At 41.4% G+C, this 16,579-nt stretch overlaps 1 protein-coding gene across 1 annotated transcript in view; it reads left to right on the top strand.

The window, feature by feature from the left end:
- Positions 1-15,642, top strand: part of LOC111579715 (inactive phospholipase C-like protein 2) — a 34,648-nt gene extending 19,006 nt beyond the window's left edge. Inside the window, exons 6-12 of the mRNA XM_023287103.3 lie at positions 24-1,247; positions 2,531-2,780; positions 2,868-3,154; positions 4,132-4,335; positions 7,408-7,483; positions 14,216-14,325; positions 14,531-15,642. Of these exons, the coding sequence (XP_023142871.2) occupies positions 24-1,247; positions 2,531-2,780; positions 2,868-3,154; positions 4,132-4,335; positions 7,408-7,483; positions 14,216-14,325; positions 14,531-14,713 (2,334 nt within the window). The 3' untranslated portion in view covers positions 14,714-15,642. The remainder of the gene's footprint in view (positions 1-23; positions 1,248-2,530; positions 2,781-2,867; positions 3,155-4,131; positions 4,336-7,407; positions 7,484-14,215; positions 14,326-14,530) is intronic.
- Positions 15,643-16,579: the final 937 nt, after the last annotated feature.

The following is a 16,579-nucleotide window of genomic DNA, read 5'->3' as shown; positions in this document are numbered from 1 at the left end:
TCTTTTCTCACTCTGCATTTTAGGTGAGTGAGGAAACCAGCATGAAACTCATCCAGTCCCACGAGCCGTCAGTGGAAGGTCAGCAGCAAGGATTCATGTCCTTGGACGGCTTCACCAGCTACCTCACTTCAGCAGAGTGCCACCTCTTTGACCGGGAGCACGACATTGTGTGCCAGGACATGTCCCAGCCTTTGTCCCACTACTTCATCAACTCCTCTCACAACACCTACCTCATTGAGGACCAGTTTCGAGGTCCCTCCGATATTTCTGGCTACATCCGTGCCCTTAAAATGGGCTGCCGATGTGTGGAGGTGGACGTCTGGGATGGTCCTGATGAGGAGCCGGTAGTGTGTACTGGGCACACCCTTTCCCCACCACTGTCCCTACGTTGTGTATTAGAGGCAATTGGAAGATACGCATTTGTTGCATCTGACTATCCGTTAATTCTGTGCATTGAGAACCACTGTTCACTCCCACAGCAGAAAGTGCTGTTGCAGCATCTAGTGAGGATATTTGGGGAGAGGCTGTACACAGATCTCCCACATGATGGGGCCCCGTACCTGCCATCGCCGCATGCTCTAAGGCATCGCATCCTGCTAAAGGGTAAAAAACTGGGTTCAGGTTCTAATGGGGAGGACGGGGATGTAAGTGAAGAGGATGAAGGAGCAGAAATGTGCCAAAGGATGAAAGCAGCCAACAGTGGAGGGGCAGTTCCTGGAACAAATGAGAAGGACATGGTACAGAAAAGTTTCGCCTACACAATCGTCTCTCAGTCTATTCCCCTTCATCCTCCTCCCAAACGTTTCATGCTGTTAAAAGAGCTCTCTGGCTTAGTAACTCTTTGCTGCTCTGTTCGCTTCATTGATTTTCCAACATCATCCAAAAGCCAAAAACCCTGGGAACTCTGTTCTTTTCATGAGTCTCTGGCTGTGCGTCTCGCTTGTGAGAACCCCGGTGACTTTGTCAACCACAACAAGCATTTCCTATCACGAGTGTATCCCAACCCTATGCGTATTGACTCGAGCAACATGAACCCCCAGGACCTTTGGAAGTGCGGTTGCCAGATTGTATCAATGAATTTTCAGACAGCTGGACTGATGATGGACCTGAACACGGCCTGGTTCAGACAGAACGGGAGCTGTGGTTACGTTCTGCGGCCGGCCATCATGCGGCAGGAGGTGTCTTATTTCAGTGCCGACACCAGAGACACGGTGCCTGGTGTCTCCCCACAGCTGCTCCATGTGAAGGTGCGGTGGAATAACATGTACACCATAATAAATATGGACTTTGCTATGGGCATAAGCTGAAGTTGTTCTAAAACGTAAAGAGTAATTACTTTTAATAGAACTTTTCCATCTTTCTCTTGGGTAATAACATCTCGGAACTTTGAAAAACTGCTATAAAGAAGTCAGGTCATCAAACAGGTTTTAACCTTCTGAACCCCAAAACCCATAGACAGGTTTGAAAGGTGTGTTATCTTTTTAAAAAAAAAAAAAAAAAAGTGCCAAAATTGCACAATTTATTATAGAAACACATCAAACAAAATCATTAGAATTTCAGCTTCCTGATGGTCCTTGAACTACTCATCTGTGACATGCCGTTTCATTACAAAACTTAACCAAAACTAAAAAAATAAAAATAATTTCTTTGCTCTAACCTGATTCTGCCAGAAAAAAAAAGCTAAATATGATGACGTCCTCGGCACAACTGTAAAATCGCTGGTGACTCAGCTGCAACTAACAATCATGTGGCAAAAATTGGGCTGAACTGCAGGCTGTCTCTACACAAAGCAAATGGGACACAAACATAAAGACTCATTTAAAATATGAGATGTACAATATCTTTACTATGTACTGTTTTTCTAGTATTGATAACATCTATGGGCCCTTTTTTTTACATGCCGATTCCATGTTTTAATTTTTTTGTAAAATTAACAAAGAAATCCAACTTTCATTTTTCTTTTCTATGGCTTATGGCATTAGAATTGTATCTTACTGCACAGAAGACATTTTTGAGTTTTCTCTTCTTATAGTCATGGTTATGCTGTTTCCATAGAGATACAGATCTTTATATTGTAGTGAAAAACAAACCCACAGTAAGTTAAAATGTGACCAGAGCAGGAAACACCCAGAAACTGCTTGGAGTTCAGAGAGTTAAAACATCCTCCAGCTTAGCTGGGCTGATTTACAAGAACAAACAAAAGTGAAAATACATTTCAGTTGTGCTTGCTTTCACTTTTACTTCCAGATGAAGTTTTTCAAATAATTTGACTTAAGTGGTGGCTTGTTCAGTGGCTTGTCGGATCAGTTGAATGTTCATTTCATGCCTTGCTAGACTCCATTGTAGTAATATCATTCATTTCCTGGATATCAATAGTTATTTGGGTGAGTAAAATATGATCACAACTTAATAGTCAAAACTACAAAAATAGGGCCAAGCTTGGATTAAACTGGATAATATGAATCCTCCATAGTTATGAGAGTGTTCGGAAAACCCAGCAGTGTATAAATAGCAGTTCTCCTTCTCCCAGGTGATTAGCGGCCAGAATCTGCCCAAGCCACGAGGTTCTGGAGCCAAAGGGGATGTGGTGGATCCATATGTGTATGTGGAGATTCACGGCATCCCAGCTGACTGCACAGAGCGCCGCACGAGAACTGTGACCCACAATGGGGACAACCCCATCTTTGATGAGAGCTTTGAGTTCCAGATTAACTTGCCGGAGCTCGCCATGGTTCGCTTTGTGGTGCTGGATGACGACTACATAGGAGATGAATTCATAGGTAAGAATCACGACAACCTCAAGGCAATTCATGTTTTAAGCTTGTGCATCAGTTCCATACGTATGATTTCTCTACCACCCCTGGCAGGTCAGTACACCATACCTCTGGAGTGCCTCCAGCCAGGCTACAGACATGTTCCCCTCCAGTCTTTGACGGGGGAGGAGCTTCCTCACGCCAAGCTGTTCGTCCATGTGGCGCTCACCAATCGTAGAGGAGGAGGAAAGCCTCATAAAAGAGGTCTGTCAGTGCGGAAGGCCCGAAAGGGGCGGGACTACACGGCTCTGAGGGATTTAGGAGTTCGGGTTGTGGATGAGGTTTTCAAGATGGCTTCACCTCTGCTGAGAGAAGCCACAGACCTGAGAGGAAACATGCAGGTGAGATAAATATTTTGCATGTTCAGCACTCTATTTTTAACTGGCGCATATGTAATGTCCAAACAAAGATATAAATATTATCCAGCCGAGTGTGGATGATACATGATCATGAATGTGAATAAGTGAGTCAACTCAGTCTTCTCTTCCACTCTCTCCATTCGTTCATGACAGAAAATTACTTCACAATGATTTCATTTATTATATATTAATTTTTGTTCAAGTCATTTGTCAAGACTTCATGTGCTCTAGCTTCTATAATAAGAGGATCTGCTACTTTTTTCTCAATTTTTAATAATCATAAATTGAATATTTTTTAATACAGGGCTGATTCTGTGGGGTTCACATTTTACAGTTGAAGTGTCAACAGATGAAAACACAGTGAATATAACTGTATATTACATCTGTATGAATCTTATCTATTATATGTAGATTCATATTTAATAATGATAGTTATGTATACAGCTGTAAAAACAACTGTGATGTTTTTTTTTTTCACTCTGTTTCTTCGTTAATAGTTGAACTAACCTTTAAGGGCCAGGCAGCAATTTGGTCTGTGTGTGTTTGTGTCAACCGACACCACTAAAACAGTAATTATATGTTCTAACAGTGTGGTGAGACTGTTGTTATCCACATCACTGGATTTCTTCCATTTCGTTCCAAACTACTATAACAGCAAAATTGCAGGAGAGAAATCAATAGTGAAACAAAAGACAAATCCGTGTTGCAGGAGTCTTTTTTTTTTTTTTTTTAAATTTTATTTTTGCTTACTTGTGCACATTTGTGTGTGTGGCAGAAAGTAAGTCAAGTGGAAGACAGAGTGAAGAAAAGATTTCATAAATTTTCTGTTCTTTTTGTTCTGATATCATTTAGTGTCTTTGCAGTGTATTTCCTTCAGGATGAAAATATTAAAAAGAGAAAAAAGAGGTAAATCTGGGTGTTTCATTTGTGTGTCCTCCTTTATTTTTGTTGTTAAACAGAACTCAGTAGCAGTGTTCAGGGAGCTGTGTGGGGTGTCGGCTGTGGCTAACCTCATGCAGTGTGTTCTGGCTCTGAGCTCCAGAGTATCAGGACCGGAAGGCTCGCCTTTACTGCTGTTTGACCTCCGAGACCACTACCCCACTCTGGAGCCACAGGGGCCCCTGCCCGATGTCCTTCGCCGAGTCGTCTCTACCTATGAAATGGTGAGGAAGGAAGAGACTTGACAGTTAACCCTCTGAACTCCAAACAGCTTCTGGGTGTTTTCTTTATTCCTGCCACATTTTGACTCATTTTTCACCGTGATATAAAGTCCTGCATCTCTATGGAAACGGCACAACTATGGCTAGAAGTAGACAAAACTCAAAATTGTCTTTTGGAGCACAGAATTTCTTTAATTATTTTCTTTACAAAAAATAAAGAGACGCTTTATATAAACACATCGTGCAGTTCAACCCAGCTGAAAAAGTCCCTGAATGTTTGTAACCAGACTGTTACAATTAAAATTAAAATCGTGATTTTAAATTTTCCAACAGAATGGCATGTGACAGATGAATAGTTCAAGGACAACTGGAGAGTTGAAATCTGACAATTCTTTCCATTTTTGCAGCCTTGAGCTCTGACAACTATTGTAATTTTGGTAATTTTCTTAAAGGTAGCATTTCTTTTGAACCCACTGGGTGTTTTGGGGTTCAGGGGGTTAATATTCTTATTGTTTTGCACCAGATAAAAGAGTTGACATGGCTCATAAATCTGAACGCCATCAAAAGAAAGGAAAGATCAAACAAAAGCAACAGATCAGTCAGTCACCTCCCATCTCCTGACCACTTGACCTAACTTGGAAAATCCCCTCCCAAGCAAATGCTTTCCTTTTTAGCCAATCTGTCCCGAAACACAAATGAGCTCTCATTGTTATGTAGCGAACAACATCCTCATTTGTTCTGGCCTTAAGTCTTGTAAACACACCAGCGACATCCTCACCTTGGCCTGAAGCCAACGTGTATTTCCACCCAAATAAGCTGCAGCGTTTCATTGACCGAGGAGAAAGTTATTTAACAGACTTAATTTATATAATGATGCCTAAAAATAAATCCAGCCATCGAGAAAAAACTCCCCCGCGGAAATAAACACAGAAAGAGAATGAGGACGAGAGAAAAAAGAGGGGCAGAGGGGTCAATTGGTCTGTTAGTCGACTCCTCAGTCTGTCAATGAGTCGAGTGAATCAGTGAGTTTGAGTGGGTTTGTGTTGCTCAGTCGTTGTGTCTGTCCTCACTTTCATATTTCACATTCAAAATATTTCCCTTTGGTGTCTGTCTCCGTCTTTCATTGCCCTCCCCATTCCTTCTTTCACTCATTAATCTTTTTTTCAGTTCCTGCCTCCTCTTTCTCCCTCTGGATCTAGTTGGACTGTGGCTCTCTGACATAACTGGGTTTGTACAGCTGTGGACCAGAATCAGTCCAATGGTAGCCCGTCTTGCAATGTTAAAAAGCGGTGAAGAACATTACGCCTCTTTTTTTGTCATCTGTGTGGCTGCAGCAATATTTTTTAAATTGATATTTGCTCAAAGTGCACTTGTTCATGTTTCATATCAGATATTCCCCAGGAATCTCTTCGGCGGGATGATGGGCAGTCAGTGTCAATTGCCAATTTGGCAACACAGTCCAGACAGCATATGTGATGTGTGTGTGAGGGTGTATGTGTATTGTGAATGAAGGAGGGGACATGTTCAGGTTTTTGTCCAGAAACTGGCTCTAGTGGAGATAAATGGATCTGTTTGTAGCCCTGTTAAGTTATGATTAAGGTTTTGGTGTATAAACCGTGACGCTTTAATTTAACTACAGTTGTTTGTCATTGCTATGCAACTGGAATCTGCATATGCCAGTGACTATTTGTGCATTGTTGTGTAAGTAAGAATGTGCACATGTGCCTGTTTGTGTTGTCTGTGTGTGTGTGCACGTTTCGGCACCAGCCAAGCGGATCAGAGGAGAAAAAGCTCACAGTGGTGCTGAATACCATTAGCATAGATTTGAATGTTGTTCGGCTAAATGGATTCCACACCTCAATCCTAATGCCTGGAGGGAGCAAACAACAGAGACAGGAAATGGGAATGAGAGTGTGTCTGGATGTGTGTGTCTTGTTCAACTGGATCTGGTCAGTGTAGTGTTCTGTAGTTAATCCCTTATTTGTTGAACAGCATTTTATTATTTTTTTTTTTATATCCACGGAGAGATCAAGTCCCAGCAGGATTTGTGAGAGGAGGTGCAGAATTAATCAAGCGGGAGCAACTCGTTTCACGTGTGTGTGTGTGTGTGTGTGTGTGTCTGTGTGTATTTTGTGTGGTCATTACTGTAAAAGAGCTGTCACATTAGTCTCTGTGAGTGCCTTCACATGCACACTTCCTATATATGAATTACCATAATTTCTACAGCCAACATGTGCAGAACATTGTAATCGCATGTGCATTAAACTCAGAAACATTCATATGATTTAAACCAATCTGCTCTCACCCTTTAATCTGTAGCATATTTAGTTTTTTGTTTTGTTTTTTTTTACCCTAGACAATAAAACTGATTTCATATGTGCTTACAGGGAGATAGTACAGGTGAATAGGTTACTGTTTTAACTCACAGATATCAGCATGAAACTTTCTCATCTTTGTTTTACAACTTCACTGAAATCCAGTGTTTAAACATGCAAATGGAATATTAGATATTTTAAAATGTCCTGATTTGCATTCATTTCCAGAACAGAAATCTGAAGTTACGATCGGCTTCAAAATTTTTGTTTCACTGTGCTGGCATATTAGAGTGAAAGGTTTTTACAGAAAGGATTTTGAATATCCTTTTAAAAAAAAAAAAAAAAAAAAAAAAATCACTCCATAAATCTGAATACACAGTCACAGCTAGAAATAAAGTTAAATGTTCTACAAATGCGGGTGTGAATGATATATGAATATATCCCATTGTAAAGACCTTCAGAATATATTAAGAAATAAAGATTTATAAGTGCAGATATCTGGCTCAGAGTATGAGAAAGAAACTCACTTTGAGCAAACCACCTCAAAGATAGTATTATAACTGAGCTCCATAGATTCAAAGCAACAAAGTTTAGTAAAACAAACACCTACCTGTGTACTTTGGATGTTTTCCTTCTGCAACGAATCAACCAGCGTATGAAAAAAACACTTCCAAATAGTAGAATAAGTTAGAGGTTTATGGTGCACTACAACTGTGTATGTGTTTGTGTTTCATGCTAATATATGGTTCTGTGTCTGCAGATGGTCCAGACGAGCAGAGCTGTGATAGAACTCTCTGATGGGCTCCATGACAAGATCCTCCACATACAGTCAACGGGTATGTAGGCGTGTGTGTGTTGGTGTGTTAGTGTGTATGTGAGATGCTGCTATGTGGAATGTGTCTTATGATGTGTGTGTAATGAGTAGAAACCAGGCTACTCCCATATTCCTGATCCACTCATGACAACTCTCCAACAGCCTCTTCAGCAGTGCTTTAGATACACTGCAGCACTGCTCTCTTGTCATTAGCTTCTTCCTTTCCTTTCCTTTCCTTTCCTTTCCTTTCCTTTCCTTTCCTTTCCTTTCCTTTCCTTTCCTTTCCTTTCCTTTCCTTTCCTTTCCTTTCCTTTCCTTTCCTTTCCTTTCCTTTCCTTTCCTTTCCCTCACTCTCCTCTCCCACCGTATTTTTTCCAGTTCCATCTCCTGCATACATCTGCCTAATCACTAGTGTTACACAAGGTTAGATGAGGATGTTTACTGGTCCAGTTCATCTGTATGTTTTGGATGGCGCTGGCTTAAACTGGCACAACTCCCATCGTCAATCACCCTTCTGTCTCGTAAATGAAGGGCACAATATCTGACCCGCTGATATCTTTTCTGTGATCTTTGGCGGAGGTTTGTTTATTTCAGCAGGGCCCCTTGGGTCTTCTGACATTAATCAGCCAGACTGTTGTCATAGCGGCAATAAACAACCCCTTGGACACACACCACACACATTACCCACATCATGATCCTCACCCCGATTCAGTCTCTGGCTGTCACCCAAGAGACTCTATGATTGACATTTAGAAATATTAACCAGAGGCTTGGTTGAAAAAATGAAAAGACATTGACAGTATATATTGTATATATGAGTCTCTAGGTGATGGCTGCAGTTTTAGATATCAGATGTTCACTAAAAAGTTTTTAAAAAGAACTCTTGAGACAGATATTTAAGCATCTACGTGTTCACTAAAAATTTTATGTGTTGAAATGTTTGAAGGATTGTCAGCTCTTCCAATTCCACCTGTGAGAAAAGCGTGAATAGAAAACAGGAAATGAAGGAGAACTAAAGATAAACCTGACGTGAAGTGATATTTTGAGAGGAGGATGATGGTTCAGTTGAGACCGCTGTAGAGAGTAAGAGAATGTTAGACGGAGATGAATGTTGTTTAGAAATTTGCAGCCTTCTCCACTCGGCTCCCAGACCGCTCATCGCATCCTCCGCTGGACTTTATTTTCAGGTTTTCTGAGGCCATGGCTTCACTCAGTGATCAGATAATATGTGACATATTCATCTGTAGTGCAGGTACGAGTGCAGCAGCAGAGGTCACGTACCGCTGTGATACTGTCGTACCTCTTTGCACTCTAGTGAGGATCTATTTTTATCATGTGTGATCACATGTAAACACAGTGAGATATGAAAGTGTGACAGTCTGTGTTGTCAGCCCAGCGCCAGTATATTCATCAGATAAGGAGCTGCTGCAGAGCCCGAGGCCTGATCTATAGAACAAAGCTCTTCCTGTGTGTACAAAAGTAAAGATGGTGATCAGGTGACTCCGAGGCGGAGGTCCACTCTTCAGTCTGGGAAGAGGGGGTGGGCTGCGAGAAGGCATAAACGGGTCACTTGGAGGGAGCTAAGGGACGGCTGGTGGCAGAGATGGATGTCTAGAAGTTACATCAGAGCCCAGAGATGAAACGGAGAGGGAGACGAAAGCTGTGGGAAGATGAATGGATAGCTGGAGGCAATGCTGCGAGGAAGACAAGGACACCAGGGGAGAAAAGAGAGAGAATCCACCTCAGCATCAGGATATGTGGTGTGTGTAGTGCAAAAGGGCTAAAACAGGAAAACCCTTGCCTCTCAGTCATTACTAGTGATATATATGCACAGAGACATTTTTGGTTTTATTCAGTCAGGTTGTAGGATGTCAAATACATGTCTCATTATCACTTTTTTAAGTGAAAGAGTACCAATAACACCAACTTAAAAATCTCTTGGTTTGCTCTTGCTTGTAGTTAAAGGCTTCAAGTGTGTTTCACTTCTATCACACCATAAAGTTCACTTGCAGCGAGGTGAGAAGTTGAACTACTGTAGTTACCAAAACTGAGATCATCGGGAGGTGATTTGTCATTTTTTTCCAAGCAACATGCCTTTCCAGAAACAATATCCTCATCACTCTGGCTCTCACTGTCAACAGTTTTCATTAGGACTAATTTTAGTTTAAAAAAAAAAAAGAAAAAAGACTTCCTGAAAACAGATGGCAGTTGGCCTGTGCCTTATCTAGACTGGGAGGGATAAGGCTGGAAAGAGATCCTATTTTTAATGCTGTGATTAACACAAAAGAAATTTCATTCGTCCTCTCAGACATGGGTATTTGAAAACCAGTGCTGCCTGCCTCTGACCTTATATAAATATGGACAAACCTTCCGTGATGTTTTCTGAAGAGCGGCTTTGAAGCTCAGAGTCTTCATCATTATGTTGTCATTTCCCGACTCCTCTTAATTCCTGAAAATGAGCAATGAGGTGGAGCGTGACTGGAGCTGAAGTAGGTTGTACAAACATCTCTGGGCCATGGACTGTCCAATTACAGAAACCACTTTTCTCTCAAAGCAGTCATGCACTTAATTATGCATAGATTTAAGCCTTTATACAATTTGAACAGGTGAGGTATATTAAAATCCACCCCATGTACAGTTGTCATGAACGGTGAAATTAGCTATAGAGACCAAATTTGTTTTTCGTGTCAGGCTGCAAACGTGTTTATTTCCACTGTACAGTTAGGTATTCTAGCAGGGGGGTGTATGGGGATCGACTCACTTTTGGAACCAGCCTCAAGTGGTCATTTAAGGAACTCCAGTTAAGGAACATCACTTCAGTGTTTGCTGCATCTTTCAATCCTAGAGGTTGAATTTTGCCATCTACATGCTAGAGTTGGATTTTTATACTTACATCCATATTTTGGAATTTATAAAATAATTATTTTTCTTCTTATGGTTAAAAAACACATGCTTACCGACAGTTTTGGTAAATATGCTTACCTATGTGTAATATTAGCAGATTTTGAAACAAACAAGACTGAATATATAAGTGAAACTGAATAAATACGAGGACGGACATACAGTATTATATGCAAATACTTCCACACATATAGGCTACGTGACCTGTTTGCTGGGTTGGAAAATTATGTGAATCACAAGAGAAAATCTTGTGGAAGAGTGCTGTTTTGCCTTCCAGGTCTACACACTTGGATAATCTATGCCATCAAGGGTTATGGTGCCACACCTGATTAAGACACTTTACTGTAATTTGAATGAACTTACCCTTTGTTAGCCTCTGCTGATCAGCTGCTTTCCCCTCAGGGCGCTGACCTGCATAGTGCTGAGACTCTGATTGGGGAGTATAGATTTTACACTTCATGAGATGCTTATAAGCTGGGTTGTTTCTTAATGACATCAGACTAGAAGTGAGATCTTTCCCATCTCGACCGCTCACAGTTCAGAAAGAGGATGGGGAGGGAAGGTGATGCAATGCCTCCATCCTGATTCGGTGGCCCTGAAGGTTATTTTGGCCTCCGGGTCGGGACCCTGTTTCAGTGTGTGTTTGTCCATGTATGCACACTGTCCCAGTATTGGCTTGGAAATATTGTTCCTTCCTCTGGCTTCGCTTGGTTTCACAGGGAAATAGATAGACAGACACACACACACACACACACACACACACACACACACACACACACACACACACACACACACACACACACACACACACACACACACACACACACACACACACACACACACACACACACACACACACACACAGTACACTGGCACGTAGGCTTCGAGTTGCCTAGCAACCTGGTGGTAAAGGCTATTTTTCAGGCAACTTATGTAGGTGTGTGTGAATGTGGAGCAGTGGCAACGTATGTGTGTGCAGGTGTGTGTCTGTCTTTGCAGACGTTTAATGACAGTGGGATCGGGTGTGAAGAATTGGTAAATTCTACTTGCATCTAATCTGATCTGTTTACTCTTCTGCATTAGTGTGTGTGTGTGTGTGTGTGTGTGTGTGTGCGTGTGTGTTGTCCACCGACTTGGCGTGTTTAACGTCTGGGCTCTCGTTGATGGCCCACAGTGATGTGTGCCCCATGTTAACCCACTTCTGGGTTTCCATGGTAACAGTGGAACAGTGGCCCGGGGCAGCCAGAGGAAGCCAGACACACAACACAACTCATTGCACACACTCTAACTAGCCGCCGGCCCGGCTTCTATGACGCTTTTTTGCTTTCTTTCTGCATCTTTCTTCATCTATCGCTCAGATTTTTTCATCCACTGTTTACATCATTCCTTTTTTTCATTGCTCATGTTATGTCTTTTTTTCTGTGGTATCTGTAGTTTGGCCAAAAAGTTTCTCAAAGATTACACGTTTTGACTTCCTCCCCACTTGTCTCATAGTATGGGGTTTGTAAAGATCCATTCTTGACTCCGGTCTCAGTTAGGTGAGATTATCTGGAAGTATACAACAGCGTTTACTGATATGTACAAAGACTGACCTCGACACTGTCGACTGTACAGCATCTACCTCTAGTGGAGGTTCATGAAGACAGGAGAAAAGTCAAGTTCATGTAGTGGTGCTGGAGTAAAGCCTGCAGCTGGAGGATAGAAACTCTCTGACTAATCGGCTTACAGAACTCAAGCGGAAACATCATTGGGCAAATATGATGACTTCACAATTTGTGAAAGTAGGGACTTGGACAGCATGAGAAAGGAAAAGTGACTAAGAAGTCAACAGTGGGAAGAAATTGTAGAAATGAACCAATAGAGAAAAATAAAGGCAAGCGGTGACGGAATACCTGAACTTTATTCAATGTCTCTTCTTTCATTAGCCAGTGGGAGCCAAGCTGTACTGATACAATCGGACATTCAGAACATTGCTAGCGTTGATGAATACCGCAGGAACAGTGATTCACTCTTCATTTTCTGACCACACACATATCAGTAACGGCAGGAGTCTTGCATGAGGCTCCCATTTAACAGTGTTGCTCACCTCCAGTTCACGCTTCAGTGTATACAGATCATCCTCAGGCTGTTTTTGCAGCCATGGCTTCATGCAAATAGATTTTTTTTTTGTTTGGTTTCTCCTAAGCTTACAGTGCACACAAGTTTGATTGACATTCTCTCTGAGGTCGGCTAAGAAAGCAACAATGAGCACACTGTTGTGTTCATGGTGCTGGTAGTTGTCAAATCGTGCAGTATGTGGGCTTTAAAACACGACAGAGACAAGACCAGAGCATTCATAGATCAATCATCCCAGTGTTCCTGGTTGCTTGTGCTGTAACTCTTAACAGAAAGTGCTGTGAGGGGGCAGCGCTAAGTTTTTTTAATGAGAAAAGACAGCATGTCACAGCTTTAACGATAAATTATGCGTAGTCACATCTTAGAGAAAGTCAGAATAACACAATATGTTGTAATATTTTGTATTATTTTGAATACAGCTCTGTGTGGAAATGGGAGAATAGGACCAAAAAAAAAACACTGCATCAATGGATATTGTTCATCTGGAACACTGAGACAAACGACTGCTAAAATTACAGTATTTTGGGGATAATTCATTTTAATAATAATACTCTAGAGCTATGCAAGGCAGTGGTCTGTGTTAAATGCTAACATACTCACTGTAACAACCTTGCAATGTAATGTTCACTCTCACTACCTTAGGTTTACTTGTTAGCTGAGTTAGTAAGGTAACATTTTACTCAACATCAGACAAGTTGACAAATTATACCAGTTTAATTCCTAAAGAGTTGCTGTAAATGTATATATAAGTATATAAATATATACTTTACATAATAGCATATACAAGAATGTAATGAAACAAAAAGCATATAAAGCATTTAATGCAATTAAAAGAAAATCTTACAAAATAGACATACCAATTAGAAACTAGACTAAAATATTTAACAGTGTAATCTGACCAATCGCCCTCCGTGTTAGTTTGGGGTTCGCTCAGTAATCTGGATTTCACTAGATGGAACAAGCATCCCACAGAAGCAGGCACAGTTCTGTAGGTCCATATTAAACATTCAAAGAAAAACACCAACCCACACATAAAGAGTTCAGCTGTTACCCATCGATGATTACAAGTTTAAAAAATAACTTCTACATTGCTCTCCAACTCAGCCAAATTATTACATTAATGAAAGATGCTAATCTGGATTGTTGGAGGAATCAAACCAAAACTCAAGACAAACTTTACTGCTATATATAAACTGGCAGAATAACTTTTTACTGAAGCAGAGACAGATCCTGACCAATTACAGACTCAGTAACAGCAGCCGGGCTTCAGAAAAAGAGGAAAGTCCGTGATCACTGCACGACAGGTGAGGTAGAGACAGAGACGTAATTCCTCTTGAAATGTGACAAATACAGTGACATGAGGCAGGAAAATTTTAAAAAGTCTGACTTGTAAATGCCAAACTTCACAGAACTCGATGTCAATGAAAAACTCTTGTAGGAGACGGACAGACAGCAGACGTAGCTGCACATTATGTGACTGAATGCCACAAGATGAGGGATATATAATTAAAACATCACTGAATATGACAATTATTTTGACATAGCCTATTAGACCACATGACACACACACACAACACACATAGTTACTATTTTTCTTCCGTTTTTTGCCCTACTCTTGCTCCCGTTTATTATGTTATTAATTTCCCCCCGTTCTTGATGCCGTGGCACTATTGTTAACCAGATTTTCATGCCAGTAAAGCATATTGAATTGTGTCTGCCATGTGTTTTGTCTCCGTAGCCATGGAGTTTCATGAAAAACTGCAAAGCCTGGCAACGAAGGAGGGGCTGAAAGGTTGCAAGGTCAGCCGAGCGCTGGAGAGTTTCAGCTGGAACATCACCATCCTTAAGGTCAGTAACACACTCACGCTACACACATACGCTCTTAAAACCAGCCTCGGGGGGCGACCACTGCAACGTGCTCTCGCCTCGAGCTAGCTGCTCATCTTTTTTGCGCTTTTTCAACCTTCCCTCCTCCACTTCTGCTCACTGTCTCTACCCTGCAAACCTTTGTCCTCTTTCTACCTACCTTTCTGCCCGTCCTCCTGCTGCTCAGGGCCAGGCCGACCTGCTGAAACACGCCAAGGCAGAAGTCCAGGAGAACATGAAGCAGGTACACGATGCTGCGCTGACTGGAAACCTCTCCAAGGAGGGTGTAGGATTGAGAAGAGTCCGCTCCCAAACACGACGAGGCCCGGATGACAAACCCACCGTGAGTGCTAGAGGTCCCTCTGCGTAACGAGAACACGACCTAGCAAATGGGAGAGGACACAGGAGATGATGAATGTAAAAGTCAATGCAGCCACCTGTCGCTGAACACTGTAGAGCTGCAGAAGTCAATGCACTGCTGGGAGGAGATGTAAGAAATGTGATGTCAGGAAGATGAATGTAGTCAGATTTGAAGCCAAGGTTCAGCTGTTTGTACTGTATTAAACTGTAAATACACCAAAATGTTCATTTCCTATGTGCAATGTTTTGAGGTGTGTCATGAAGAGGAAGGAAAAACTGCAATTTTTCAAGCTAAATCTCAGCCAAAACCTTTTGGACGATTGCCATCTTAACATGCTGGTGGCTTTTACTTCACAACAATTGCTAAATTAGAGTGGGTTCCAGGACTTTTTGTCTCCGAATTAAAAGAAACACACCTTGTCAATCAATCTATGGATGTTTAAGGTCTTCTACCATTATTTCGTGGACCAGTGCAGCCTCTATGTCTCTCGCCGGCTTATTTCTATTAAGCATCTTCTGGTCCCGGATTGCTGCTCTGCATCCAGTCAACGTGAGGTCCTTTGTCTTGCTACAAAATCCTCCACTTCACCCTTTAAATATTGTCTTACAAACAGTATTCTATATTTTTGTATTTTCCTGAAACCCCTGTGCTAATTCAGCCACTCTAACCTGCCATAGAAATCAACTCCACAAGTGTAAACGTCTGCCTCTAGGGAACTTACACTGTTACGTTGAAAGTGCTTACTCCGTGTGCAAAACACTGTACAGTATTTTAATATATAATTCTATCCTTTTGCTGTAAGGAGTATTTTACATAAGTTATTGATGCTGAGTGAAAACATTCCAGGTACATAATACTGGTGCAGTAGATGATGCTTGAGCAGCTGTGTAGAAGGTTCCTCAACAGTCAGGATGGAAATAAACTAGTTTTTAAATGACTGATGCTCGTGCGTCTGTTTTTCTGCAAGAGCTTTGCTTTGATGTGCATTCATTCATAGCGACACATGACATGAGTGGTGCATAGTGCTGAGATCACAGCTGGGGACACTCATCTGCTGTATATGAGGAAACAGACCTATGGAGGAAAAAGACTCCAATCAGCTTCCGTTTGTAGCTGTAGGGCTGTATGGTTGAAAGATAATGATCAAAGTCACAGCATCACCTGGCAGAATGAAGTGTTTTAGATGTTTTACTGCATATTTTATTGAACATGAGGGCTGTTTTGTAACTGTTCAGGAGCTTTCAATCATATCAGATGATCTTCATCATTACAGTTGTCATGGAATTGAAAATGTTCAGGTTTCTATTTTCAGCCACGCTGTTGCCGTGAGTACAGATGTTGGAAACACAGACAGAAATAACAGGGACTGTCAAGCAATCTGCTACAGACACTGATTGTATCTCGAGGATGAGTCCTAATGACTTTGGTGATTTTTGAACTTTTGATCTACTGCCAGGCTGGCAAGGCTAGTTTGAGAGAAATATCTCAACAACTGGATGGACTGACCTAACACCACCTCTGGGAAAAAAATCAAGTTTCTTTCACCTTGTTAACATGTCCATATGGTGTTTTATACACTGGAATCTTCATCATCAGCAAAATAAGCAGTTGGGTGGGGATTTTTGTGTCATTCATTTTCAGAATCACTTTCCAGTTTGAACATGTATGACTGAATTGCGTCAGTTTTACAGGTTGACATTATGCAGCACAAAATAGCTCTACATTGTTCAGTCGTAGGTAAGCTGGTGTGCTGAAGCTGCAGTAAGTATACAGAGACATGGGGACTTCATAAATCTACATATTCTAAAGGAGGCACTAGTGTAGAGTTACATCTAAGCCATCTTAAGACAGGAATGAATTATTTGCATGAAAATC

Source organism: Amphiprion ocellaris, chromosome 15, assembly GCF_022539595.1.
Source record: "Amphiprion ocellaris isolate individual 3 ecotype Okinawa chromosome 15, ASM2253959v1, whole genome shotgun sequence".
Classification (NCBI taxonomy): Eukaryota; Metazoa; Chordata; class Actinopteri; family Pomacentridae; genus Amphiprion; species Amphiprion ocellaris.
This window is presented reverse-complemented; position numbering and strand designations above follow the sequence as displayed.